This window comes from Chanodichthys erythropterus, chromosome 15 (genome assembly GCF_024489055.1).
Source record: "Chanodichthys erythropterus isolate Z2021 chromosome 15, ASM2448905v1, whole genome shotgun sequence".
NCBI classification, from domain to species: Eukaryota; Metazoa; Chordata; class Actinopteri; order Cypriniformes; family Xenocyprididae; genus Chanodichthys; species Chanodichthys erythropterus.
Window position 1 is genome coordinate 26,817,154 of NC_090235.1, and position 13,111 is coordinate 26,830,264.

General features: G+C 35.8%; 1 protein-coding gene across 1 annotated transcript; it reads right to left on the reverse strand.

Annotated features, from left to right (window-relative positions):
• Positions 1–3,706: 3,706 nt before the first annotated feature.
• On the reverse strand, positions 3,707–12,763 carry stmn2b (stathmin 2b). The gene is made up of 5 exons (XM_067411824.1): positions 12,576–12,763; positions 7,202–7,297; positions 6,650–6,825; positions 6,318–6,509; positions 3,707–4,890 (listed from the first exon to the last, which is right to left on the reverse strand). Exons 1-5 carry the CDS (start codon positions 12,592–12,594, stop codon positions 4,831–4,833), a joined length of 543 nt encoding a protein of 180 aa, XP_067267925.1. The 5' UTR covers positions 12,595–12,763; the 3' UTR covers positions 3,707–4,830.
• Positions 12,764–13,111: the final 348 nt, after the last annotated feature.

Below are 13,111 nucleotides of genomic sequence, written 5' to 3' on the forward strand. Positions count from 1 at the left end.
ATCCATTTTTCATGCTGTATATTTTAATGTTGTGATGATTAAGTTTTAGCATTTAAATTTATTTATTTTTTTTTTATTTACATTTATTTAGAAATATTTTATAATTAAATAAGATTATAATATAATTTTAATATTGGCCATAATATGAAAATAATCATCAAATTATTGCTATCAGCAAGAAATTATAATGACATATCTTTGTAACAAAATGACCATATTTACTGACATCTTAATCAAAACATCTTTTAGGGCAAATCTCGCAGCCTCACAACTTTGTAAACAGTCACAGTAAACTGCATTCATATATTTTATCGTCTGGAATTGTTGGTGTGTTTGAAATGTTCCAGTCACCTCTCTCTCTCTCTCTCTCTCACACACAGGTGGATATACATAAATAAGCCTTACATGTGATTTAATGTTTTGGAGAAGAATAGTTCCTTTCATGGCTGTGAGATGAGGCGCTGCAGATTTCTATAGGGTTGAACCAGTGCCTGTATGCGTGTGTTTTGAACTGATATCAAACACGGCCCAGGGGCCTCTCTGTGGCCTCTCTATGTATCCAGGAAGCCATTAACAGCCAAGGGATATCCTGGACAATGGCAGCCTAGCTGGCCTGGACTGCACAGGGAGGAAAGAGAGAGGTACAGAGCGAGAAGAGAAGGAACGAGAGAGATGGAAAAGTGGGAGGAGAGGGCCGCACAGTGCAGCTTTGTCCCAAAGCAATCACAGCAGCTCACTGAGCTCCTGGTGTGGAGCACTCCCACGCCACCACTGGTACTGTGCTGCCAGCCAAAGCCGTAAAATGAATTCCCACCTACACACAGCATACTGCCAACACACTTCTTTATTTCTCTAGCTGCTTTTAAATCTATTTTAGAGGCTTTTATAGCATGTTTTTCCCCTCATTTCCCCTAGAGGTGATAGTTGGATTCCCCAAAACTGGAATATTAAGTAGATACTGTAGAAGTAATGGCTAGGCCTGGAATATAGCATACTACCCATATTATTTACCTACATGCATAAAACACCTGGATGACTTATGATGCAGTATAGAGCAGAGCATACTGTGTTTAGTACTCTATACCAAAACGCGAAATGCTTGATGAATGGGCCAGAAATAATCCAGAATTATTTAGAATTTTTTTCTTGCCATTTTACATTCTTGACTCGTTGTTTGATTGCATTACCAAAAGTTTTTACACAAAATTAGTTGCAAAATGATTGTATATCCAAGATGATAGCTCGCTGAATAATACATGTACATAATTAGGTCAAGCAGTGACAATGTATTCCTGTATTGCATATGTATGCTTATAATTGCATATTGGATACTGTTTCATATACTACGTTTTAAGAAATATTAGGCAGTACTGTACAGTATATGCTGTGCAGTATGCAGTAAACCATGCACTAGTAGGCCTATCACTACTACTGTACAACTAAGGCCATGTTTGAAATGGAATACTATCTTAGTATTAACTACCTTTTTATATTTTTATATGTAAATAAGTAATTATTTGTTTATACATGTTTAAAGTGTTATCCCAGCTAACAAAAAAGCTTGTTTTAATAACATTTTGTTAACGTTCACATCAAAACATCCAGTATTTAAACGTTTTAAAAACCTTTTTTGATTATGCTAAATTAATTAGCATTAATGTTGAGGGAACATACCATTTTGTAGTCTAATTTTGCAAACGTTACTTTTGAATGTTCTCTGAACGTTGAGAAACAAGTAATAACATTTAAAAAATAAAGAAATAAAACGTTCCAGGGAAAATTACATGACCGATGTTATAAAAGCATTTTTGTGTTAATGCTTCGAGAACATTAGCCTATTAAAGCTCAGATAACCTTTCCAGAACGTTCTGACAACGTTCCCTTTTAGCTAGGATGCTACAACATTTTTGAGTAGTCCTATACATACTATTTTTGAGTGGTATCAAAGAGTATAGAACCCAAGAGGCGACACTCTGATACTTTTTGGGCAACAGCCACTAGATGGCGCTCGGGTAGCGCGGCCGCCATAATGGGGTGAAAATACTAACTGGACCATAGAATCCTTCAGGAAGAGGATTAGGGCCAAGCAATAATAAAAAAATAAAATCCATCTCGAGATTAAAGTTGCTAAATTTCGAGAAAAAACTCGTTAAATTTCGAGAAAAAAGTCAAAATAATGTTGAGAATAAACTTGTTAAATTACGAGAAAAAACATGTTAAATTTCGAGAAAAAGGTCGAGATAAAATGTTGAGAATAAACTCATTAAATTATGAGGAAAAAAACTTGTTAAATTTCGAGAAAAAAGTCGAGATAAAATGTTGAGAATAAAATTGTTCTCATAATTTAACTACTTTTTCTCGTAATTTAATGACTTTTTTCTCATAATTTAATGAATTTATTCTCAACATTTTATCTCGACTTTTTTCTCGAAATTTAACATTTTTCTCATAATTTAACAAATTTGTTCTCATAATTAAACGACTTTTTTTTTCGTAATTTAATGACTTTATTCTCAACATTTTATCTCAAATTTTTTCTTGAAATTTAACAAGTTTTTTTTATCGTAATTTAATGAGTTTATTCTCAACATTTTATTTCGACTTTTTTTCTCAAAATTTAACGATTTTTTTCTCGACATTTATGAACTTTAATCTCGAGATGGTTTTATTTTTTATTATTGCTTGGCCCTAATCCTCTTCCGTACTAGATCATTTAAAGAATTTTAACCCAAACTGACTGGGTTTCTAGAGAGCAAAAAGGTTTTGTGAAAAAAAGTGGAAGACTTAAACACAAAGTCTGTAAAATAAACTGTTTAAAGGATTTGATGATCACTAGTGATAGTATTTTATTCTGTGTTGTCATCATTCAGGTTGGATTTCAGCTTTAATGTACGTTTTTTTTTTTTTTTTTTTTTTACAAACCAGCTGATATTTCAATAGAAACTAGTGGACTGCGAATCACTTTCACCCCAAAATGGCGGAAACGCAGGGCTGCTGCTGGGCGCCGGTGTTGCAATGGAACGTCCTATTGAGTGTCGCTTCTTGTTAGTAAATATTCTTTGGTAATATGCTAGTTTGCGTTTCCGAATTCCGAATTCAAATCACCACTTTGTCACGTGACCTCATTACGTTTCATGTTAAGTGGAATCTAGTTATCACCTTGGGAAATAAAAACGCTTGTTTTTCATGTTTATTCCCATTTGGGGTAAAAATTTCAACTTTTGACAGCCCGATCCAATAATGAGTAAAGAAAGAAGTTAAAATTCTTATCAATCAATCAGATTTGAGGTACAAGTTCAGGCATAAAACCATGGTTAGGTGCTTCTACATCAGTGTTATTCACCTATAATTTCCTTTTAATTTTAGAGATAAGTTGAGGGTAGGGTTAGGTTTAGGGGTAGTGATAAGGTTAGAACTAAATTTGTATTTTGTGCATAAAGAATATTCCCACACTATGGAGCAATAGCTTGATAAGTATGGTATGCTATTGCGAGTTACAGCACGTTTTTCTGCAAAGTCATTTATTGCCACCTGTTGGAAAACTAGGGTATTACACTTTGTTATTTCACGCATTATGCTAATCACATTTTTGGGCTCTACAACATAGCTGTTAAATGTGAAATCGAATTTTGTGTTTATGTTAATGCATATTGTATGAAATAAAAACGGAGCCAAAGACAGATATTCTCATTCCAAGAAACCCAAGCCTTTATTCACCACAGCTTGCTCCCAAAGTTACATGTGTGAAGGGAATAAAACACACAGCTGGAAGAGAAAGAAGAAAGTGGGCAGGTTTGTGACATTAAAGCTACTTACACAATAGCTATGGCACATTATAACACCGTCTACCCACACTGCTCTTGACACACACACACACACTTACACACACACACACCATCATGTCCATTTTATTAACAGGTAGCGACCTCTAAAAACCTGAAAATCAAGAATTAGAATTGGAGAACTTCAGTACATGTGATTCCCAAGAACTCAAGGTTAACTTGATGTTATGCTGTCAGCATAAATGCAACCCAGACTACGGTCAAACACGGGTCAAGAGACGTCACATGACTTCGGCGTGGCTCAAACCACAGCTCCTCTTGAGCAACATGTCATTTTTTACTAAATCATGCTGACATATAAGTATGTGTGTGTGTGTGTGTGTGTGTGTGTCTGTGTGTTGTGACTATATACCAGATGAATGTATGAAGAAAGAGCTAGAGATCATTGTAAATGTATGCTAGTGACCGGTTAGAGCTGTGTGTACTGTAGTGTGGCGGCTTTTACTCTCTCCACATGGACATAGAGACACTAACATGATCATTGCGTTTAGAAGAGACATTGCAAATGTCAGCTAGCCAGCAAACTCACAAACACCAAAGCCTGGTACAAGAGAAACTGTAGCAGATCTGAGAGAGAGAGGGAGGAAACAAGTACATCCACTAAAAGATAAAGATACAGAGAGTGAAACTTATAAAATGGCACACCGCAATACTTTTCATCATCTCATATAAAACAAATAGGAAGTATTTACAAAAAAACCACACCCACTTTGACTGGTTTCAAATTGATCAAAAACATTTTTTTTGGATTAATGGTGTTCCTTTTGTCTTATGGACTATGTCAGGCAGGATGCTGTTGGTGAGGGGGCAGGGTCGATTCTTTTGGCCTGGGCGGGGCGGGGCGGGGCAGGGGGGTGGTGCGCCAGAGGATCTTTTCTACTCGGGGCTGCGGTGGCAGGGTGAGAGGGGGTCTCTCTTGGGACGGGAGGTCGCGCAGGTATGGGGAGAGGGGGTGGGGTGATGGGACGGTGGGTGTAGAGAGATGTGCTCATGCTGTCAGCTCTTCCCTCAGCTCTTTGTTTCTGCGCACCTCCTGAGCGTGCCTCTCCTGAAAGCACATAGAGAAACAATACAAGATTTATCAGCTGTTCATAGCTTAAAGTTGATATAATGCTGATGAAAATGAAGAAAATACCCTTCATGTTTAAAAATGTCTTTATGTTTTTTATTGTACTGTAGTGCCCTCTTTTGATAGAGTATCAGATTAGATTTCAAGAGATTGCTAGAGAGTTCTGTGTGGATGGTAAGTAGTTGCTAGGGGGTTTTGGGTGGTTGCTAGTTGGTTGTTTATTAGCCTCAATCAAAAGAGCCCACATTCATGTCTCTATGATGTTCTAGTCTAGTCTCTAGATATGACTCTAGCTCCTCCTTCAATGTAAGTCTGAGGATTGTTTGCTAGTTTATCTTCTGTCATGTCAGATCATTATTCACAGTTGCAGCAAGCCACTCCCGAAGAAGTTTCAAGATCTTTCATTTTGTGGGACAAATTATGCATTTAATACTTGTTCTTTTAAACCTAAATATAAGCAATAACCAAAAGCACAATTACACTACTCTTCAAAAGTTTTGGGTCCGTAATTTTTTTGTTAGTGTTATTCTGCGAGGATGCATTAAACTCATCAAAGTGACAGTAAAGTCATTTATAATGTCATAAAATATATGTTTTTCAAATAAATGCTTTTCTATTGAACTTTCTTTTCATCAAAGAATCCTGAAAAAAAGGAATCACTGTTTTCACAGAAATATTAAGCAGCACAACTGATTTCAACATTGATATTAGCAGTGTTGGGAAAAGTTACTTTTAAAAGTAATGTGTTACAATTGTGTTACTCCCTGAAAAAGTAACTAATTGCATTACTTTTTATGGTAAGTAATGGATTGCGTTACTTTTGCCTTACTTTTTCTCACCTGGGCTGGGCTTGCTTGTTTGATTTTTAACAAAATAAAAAAATAAAAATAAAAGTTCTATTTTTGGCAAATGACCCTTTCACACTAAGCCTCAGACTTTAGGAACCTTACTCCCTACCCTCTCCCTGAGAGCTGTCAGTCAATAAATGGGAAAACAAAGTAACTTGCATTACTTTTTTGAAAAAGTAACTTAGATATTTTGTTGTAAATCTAAAAGTAATGCGTTACTTTACTAGTTACTTGAAAAAAGTAAACTCAAGTTACTTGTAATGCTTTACCCCCAAAATATTAATAAGAAAAGTTTTTATGAGCACCAAATCAGCATATTAGAATGATTTCTGAAGGATCATGTGACTGAAGACTGGAGTAATGATGCTGAAAATTTAGCTTTGCCATCACAGGAATAAATTACATTTTAAAATATATTAAAACAGAAAACAGTTATTTTAAATTGTAATATTTTATAACCTTGCTGAGCATTTTAATGTTTTTCAAAAAGCGTACCGACCCCAAAAGTTTGAACGGTAGTGTAAGTTATAATAATTAAAGCTCAGCCTGAGTCCTGACCTTCTCATGCAGCCGTTCCAGCATGGCTGCAAGGAGGGCTTCACGGTTCTCCTTGATCTGCTCCATCTTCATGATGAGTTTCTCCTCTGCCATCCTGCTGAAGTTACTGTTCTCCTCCATGGCTTTCAGCAGGACGTCCCGCTCATGTTCACGTTTCTCAGCCAGAGCCCTCAGGACTTGAGCCTCCTGGGACTGGAGAGGAAGAGTGGGGCAGAGTGAAATGAAATAGGTGTGAATAAATTAATCTATAAAATAATAGGAATAAAAAATAATCATCAAACATATACAGATATATAATAAAGATATATTATACAAATAAACAGGTCACATACTCTCCTCCTGTCCTCTGCGGCCTCCAGCTTCTTCTGGATGTCCTCCAGAGACATGTCCCTCTTTTTAGGAGGTGAGGTGATGCTGTAGCCCCCGTCAGCCGTGGGAGAGGGTGGCTTCAGGATGACCTCAAAGGCCTGGCCAGAAGCTCGCTTGTTAATGGGTTTAACCTCCATGTCTGAGCATGCAAGACACAAAGTAAAATAGATGTTGTTTAGAAACTGGAGGATGTAAGGCAGCAAATATTCATCTACACATTGGTGGGGTTTGAACATCAAGATCCATGCAATAAAATGCACAAACTGCCTTCTGCTCATGAAATGAGCTCATACAACTTTTTTATACAGCCATCCTGAACATTTATCAGACATTTATTGATCTATATTAGCTGTTAAGATAATAAATGTGTAGTACTGCTGTGCTGGTACACATACAGGCCAATAAAATGTTAGATTACCAAGATCAAACAGAATGAGGTCTATAAAGCACAGCACATTATTGTAAATTCCTTCTGCAAAACTTCTCATTACTGGTATTATATTTTCATTTCCTACCTTCAAACTCGCCCATGAGGTTTTTGCGTGCCTCTGGGTAGAGACAGGAGCAGATGAGGGAGACGAGGGAAAGCTCCTTCATCTTCTCTTTGTATGCTGCAGAGAGATACATCAAACAAAAGTATTGACCCAGATTCTCTCTCGCTGTTTTATGAATGATTATTCGAAACTGCATCGCTAATGTTGCAGAAAATAACCCAAGTCATCTAGGTTTTGAATCAAGGGTACACTGACTGATATAAAATATACATATTAACAGAATAAGTAGTTAAAATATGTAAATCAGTAGATATGTAAAATCATCTATCTATCTATCTATCTACAGAAATGTATATATTGTGTGTAAAAATGGTAAATATATAAAAGAAAAGAAAATGTATACACAATTTTATTATTAAAGTTAATTGGTAACACTTTACAGTAAGGTCTCATTTGTTAATGTATTAACTAACACAAACTAACAATGAGCAATACATTTGTTACAGTATTTTCTTATTTTTTATTTATATTAGTTAATAAAAATACTGACGTTCATTGTTTGTTCATGTTAGTTCACAGTGCATTAACTAATGTTAACAAAAACAACATTTGATTTTAATAATGTAATAGTAAATGTTGAAATGAACATTGACTAAGATTAATAAATGCGTAGAAGTATTATTCTTAGTTCATGTTAACTAATGAAACCTTATTGTAAAGTGTTAATAAGTGTAACCAATTAATGTACATACTACATATAATTATACACTGTGTATATGCATTATATATATATATATATATATATATATATAAAATATATATATGTGTGTGTTCAAAATATGTATTATGTTAAAAATGTAATATTTTCATTGTAGAGGGTCACTGGGTTGGATGGGTGGGGATCCCTAAGTCCAAAAACGCTGACAACTCCTTGTAAAAATACTTCTTAGCACTGCCTATGTTTTCATTTGTGCTTTCTAAGAACAAACCAGCAGCGTGTCCTCATATGCTCTGGTTTCCTACAAGACAACGTTCAGCACAAGATCCACCCATCCCCCACCAGCCAACCGTCAGTGTTACATTATTTATTGGAATCCATTTTTACTCCGACTACTGAGGGTGTGTGTGAGTCGGCAAGATCAGAGAAGACACAAGGCGAGACACACTTCCAGATGGCCGTTTATGACAGCTACACTGATCCTAACGCAATCATTCCTCATCCACAAATTCAGAATCATTTTTATTTTTCACCATTCAGTGAAAACAAGTCAAAATCATACAAACATCAGTGATGGCAGATGCTACACGAGGCATATTAATGTGTCTGATTTTCCTTGAACACACAAGACGGCGTTTATCAAGGCCAGTGCATTTGAGTTATAAATCAATGTCTTGACAGCAGCGCTGTGTTGATGTTATCAAACTGTGCATGCTTGGGTTTCTCCAGCCAGATGTCAGACTGCTATCATGCTTTCCAGAACCAACCTACTTTCTTCACACCCAGAGGAGGCTAGAAAAATCTGATCAACTCCCTCACACTCCCTCACGAGCTTATTAATCACAAACAGAGGATGGAGAAAACCGGGAAGGGAAGGAGGGGAGAGAATCACTGTGTTCATTCCCGCTAGGATTAAAAGCCCTCTGGCAGGTTACTTTTGGTGTAGGGGGCTTTAATTAGTAATTACTGGAGCAAACCATTTCTTCCGGTAAATTGAGGGGGTGGCAGTGGAACTCAGTAAGCATTTCTCTTCTGCTGTCTAGTCAGAGTGAGATAAGGACGATAGACAGCTCACTGAAGCAAGTAATTCAGGTCAGCCGGCTGGTGAGCAGGTGAAAAGGATCTCACACAGACGAATGAATCTGTATGTGCAATACTGTCAGCTAATCCAGAGAATCAGCTGGAAAATATCAGAGGGCTTGTAATTAGAAAAGAGTAGCCACAGTAAGCCACACCTTTGGCTTGAGCTGTAGCTGTTGTGGCCGCTGGTCAAAAAAGACATTGATTATCGATAATGGGGTAATAAACTATATCAAAATTGTTACAAAATTGTGTTACAGTAAGTAGTTTTAAATATACAAATATATATGTGTGTCTGTGTGTGTGTGTCTGTGATAATATTGTATATATATATATATATATATATATATATATATATATATATATATATATATATATATATATATATATATATATTTATATATATAATTTTCTATTTAATATTATATATATATATATATATATATATATATATATATATATATATATATATATATATATATATATATATATATATATATATTTATATATATAATTTTCTATTTAATATTATATATATATATATATATATATATATATATATTATATATATATATATATATATATATATATATATATAAAATTTTATATATATATAAAATTTTCTATTTAATATGTATGTCTTTGTTAGTGTGTGTGGTTCAGGTAACTTATGGTTATGGGGACAAAATGTCCTCACAAAGATGACAATACCTGAAATCCTTGTGACATTTTTTGGTCCCCATGAGGAAAACATTTTATAAATTATACTATGTGAAATTTTTTGAAAATTTGAAAAAAGGGCATAATGATTTCTGTGATGTTGTCATGTATGTGTGTATATTATATACACACATGTGTCATGTGTATATATGATATAATTGTAAAATAATATGTATATATAATTTTAAAAAGTGATGTCTAGCCTAGAAAAATTGATAAATGCAAGCTTTTTGTTTTTCTTTTTTTTAGTAAAATAAAATGTGAAGCTGTAGTTGCTTTTTTTTTATTCCTTCAAATTTAAAATATATAAAAATATCCAATATTTTCCTCTTATTTTGATCAATTAATCAAACCTGTACATTCATTAAAAACAAATATCCCCTCCAGACATGACTTCTGCCACTACTGCATATATAAAATGTTAAAAAAGTTGGTATTATATAACTGTATAAGATAACATGATACTAATTGTATACTGTAAAGTTCATTAATTTATAAAAGATTACATATTATTACTTTTTACATTAAGTAAGTAATGCTAATTATCTGTATTTTATCCTTCCTAATATCATTCCATGCACTACAGTGATGCATCTCATTTGAACAACCACTGAATATAAAATAGAAAAAAATGTGCATTACTCAAAATTCGCCATCAGGATCTGCGGCCCAGCAGACAAGCGAAAAGTCCTTTGTGTGGTTTGTTTGATAATGCATCAGCATGCCCACCCTGGAAATCAATAATGGCCCCTCCCACCTCTCTCATTCTCCCTCACACATATGCTCTGTCCACTGAACCTGGACAAATGCCCATCTAGCTGAGCTTTCAGTGTTCAATAGTGATCATAATTACATCTGTTCACACTAAAACCACTTCAGTTTAATCACTAAAACTGAATTGAGACCATATGAAAGTTTTAAGTAAAAATGACAATGTGTGTGTGTGTGTGTGTGCTATGAAATATATATTTATCATATGCTTGACATTAAAACCTAAAAAAATAATTATCTTAAAATGCAACGGCCCCACCCCACTGTGCAGCATTGCTGAATGTGTATGTTTGAGCTTCCTGTTAGGTTACTGATTAATGGGGCTTGATTGGATTAGTCATACTGCTTTCACATATCCAGTAATCTTAAATGATTACGGTGCATGGGCCTGGTGAGGGTTACATGAGGAGATCTTTAAAGTAGATAACACAAAGACATGGCACCTACAGCTCAGTTTTGATATATGATATGCAATTCTGACAGGTAAAAATGAATATCTAAAATGTGTATAAGCCATGCTTTTAAAAGGGTCTTAATGAGAGAGCTGATTAGTGACTAATTTTCTTATTTTCATCTGGTTTACTTTATAGATTGCTGACAAACGCACCAAAATCTTTCTGTAGGCTCTTTTAAGCCCTATAAATATTCCAAGTGTATTGATTATATTGATTGACATGTTCTTTCTCATTAGTGGGAGGATTCCCACAGGCATTTATCAGGGCACTTCTTTTGTGTTCTGTGAAATGAAATATCCTTAAAAAACTGCCCCATGTAATCGCATTGCATGGCAGGAATAAGTGCGCATAACTGTTATCCAGCAAAACAGATGTCTCTCCAAGTTATCATTTAAGGTTTCAAGTGACATGACAGCTAGAACGGAAATATTCACCCTCAGTCCAACAGTGCCCTGCCCTGCAGGCGTCTCAAAATGATGCCGACGCACACCTTGTCTATGGTATGCCCCAGTTTGGCCGTCTACAACATAATCCAGAATCACAACAGCACTGAGACATGCTTACCGGCGAGACGACTTCGGCCCTGACACACTTCCATTTAAAACATCAATCATCTGATACTGCAATCTGCCTCTCATATGGTGCAAGAAAGGATGCACATATAAATCCACAATTACACCTTAAAAACTTGTGTTTAATCATCAAGGATGTTTTTTTGGGGGGGTTAAATAATAATTACATGTGCTGGCAGACTGTATGTCACAAGAATATGTTAAAGGTGTGAGAACAGATTCTGATTTACCCATTATAAATTATGTAATATAAAAATGCAGCCAGTGTGTATAGTCTTTAATAAACCCATCAGCTTAAGAGTCATGCCCCAAATCAGTGCAAACCACTGAAATTAAACGAATTAATTTATCATTTGTGATAATTGGCAAAAAATAAAAAATAAAAATAAGGAATTCAGTGTATACTGCATAATAAACATACCCACATGGATAAAAACAAAGCTATTTCATACACCCTAATTCAGTAACTACCATGTCGTATTTCACTATTATGGCTTTGTTTGGCAATAAATATCATCCACACCTAGCTCATTTTATAAAAATGGATATAAATATCATTTATAGAGGATTTCCAAAGCTTTGAACTGTTCTGAGTCCCTAATTGTCAGGCTTTATTGGATTTTCTGAAGGCTGAAACACAGAGCTGGATCTTGGGTGGGGTCCTTCTGCATTATGCTGGAGATGCATGAGCCGGCAGGTGCACTGTCACCATGAGAAAATCATTTCATGGCTTTTAAAACATGTTCCAAAATGTTTTAAAAGAGGTGAGCACTATATTAACACAAATTAATGCTTTTTCTCATTTATGAAGTCCCCCTTTTTTCCTCTGTGAAAGTGAGAAGGCAGCCTGGGTGCACCCACAGCCCACAGCCATATTTGAAAATAAAACAGCATGGGGTGTAAAGAGAAAGCAGATTTTTATCTAAGAAATAACCCAGACATCAACAGAAATTATTTTTTTTCCCCCATCCAACAGACTTCTGTTTCACCCGCATCAGGGTCTTTTGTGCGCGTGACAGCATCTCTCAGCATCCTGCATCATAAATCGACGAACAAAAATGAAGGAAGATTTGTCTTACCGATAGCAGTTTTGGCCATGGCTGGAGTTGTTGCGGTGACTGGTGCGTCTCAGCTCTGTTCGGTGGCGAGGAACCGGTTCGCTTTGATAAGGCACTGAGTCAGCAGAACGGCGCTCTGAGGGAAAGAGTGCGCGAGAGCAGCTTCGGGAATTATGAGCGTGCGTGTGTTCGATCAGATTGGCTGCTGTTGTCCCTTCACGCGCAGCTCGAAGTGAAAGGCTGTCGCGCGCCCGGTCTAATGTACAGGAGGATGTCAACGGTGAGGAGCTTACAAGGTGACTAATTGCGTCTCCCCCCTTTTTCAGAAGTGGTGCAGACCGTTCGTGTACAGCGCCCATTGATTTATTCGTTTTATATGGTAGAATACATCAAGACGGCGGTTACTGGAAGCGTTGCATTTATGGCGTTTCATACGGTAAACTAATATGAAGCACTAATAATCTTGTATGGATTATTTTATCTGAATAGCTGGCTGTTTTCTGTCACCACTGACTGCTGGAAGCTTCGTCTTCCTCATAATTAACAGTATTCATGAT

Bases quoted from the DNA above. Each gene is read 5' to 3' on its own strand.
- stmn2b (XM_067411824.1), bottom strand. The intron at 6,826-7,201 runs GTAGGAAATGAA...TTGCATGCTCAG, and splicing joins CCTCATGGGCGAGTTTGAAG to ACATGGAGGTTAAACCCATT. The intron at 4,891-6,317 runs GTCAGGACTCAG...ATGTGCTTTCAG, and splicing joins TGGAACGGCTGCATGAGAAG to GAGAGGCACGCTCAGGAGGT.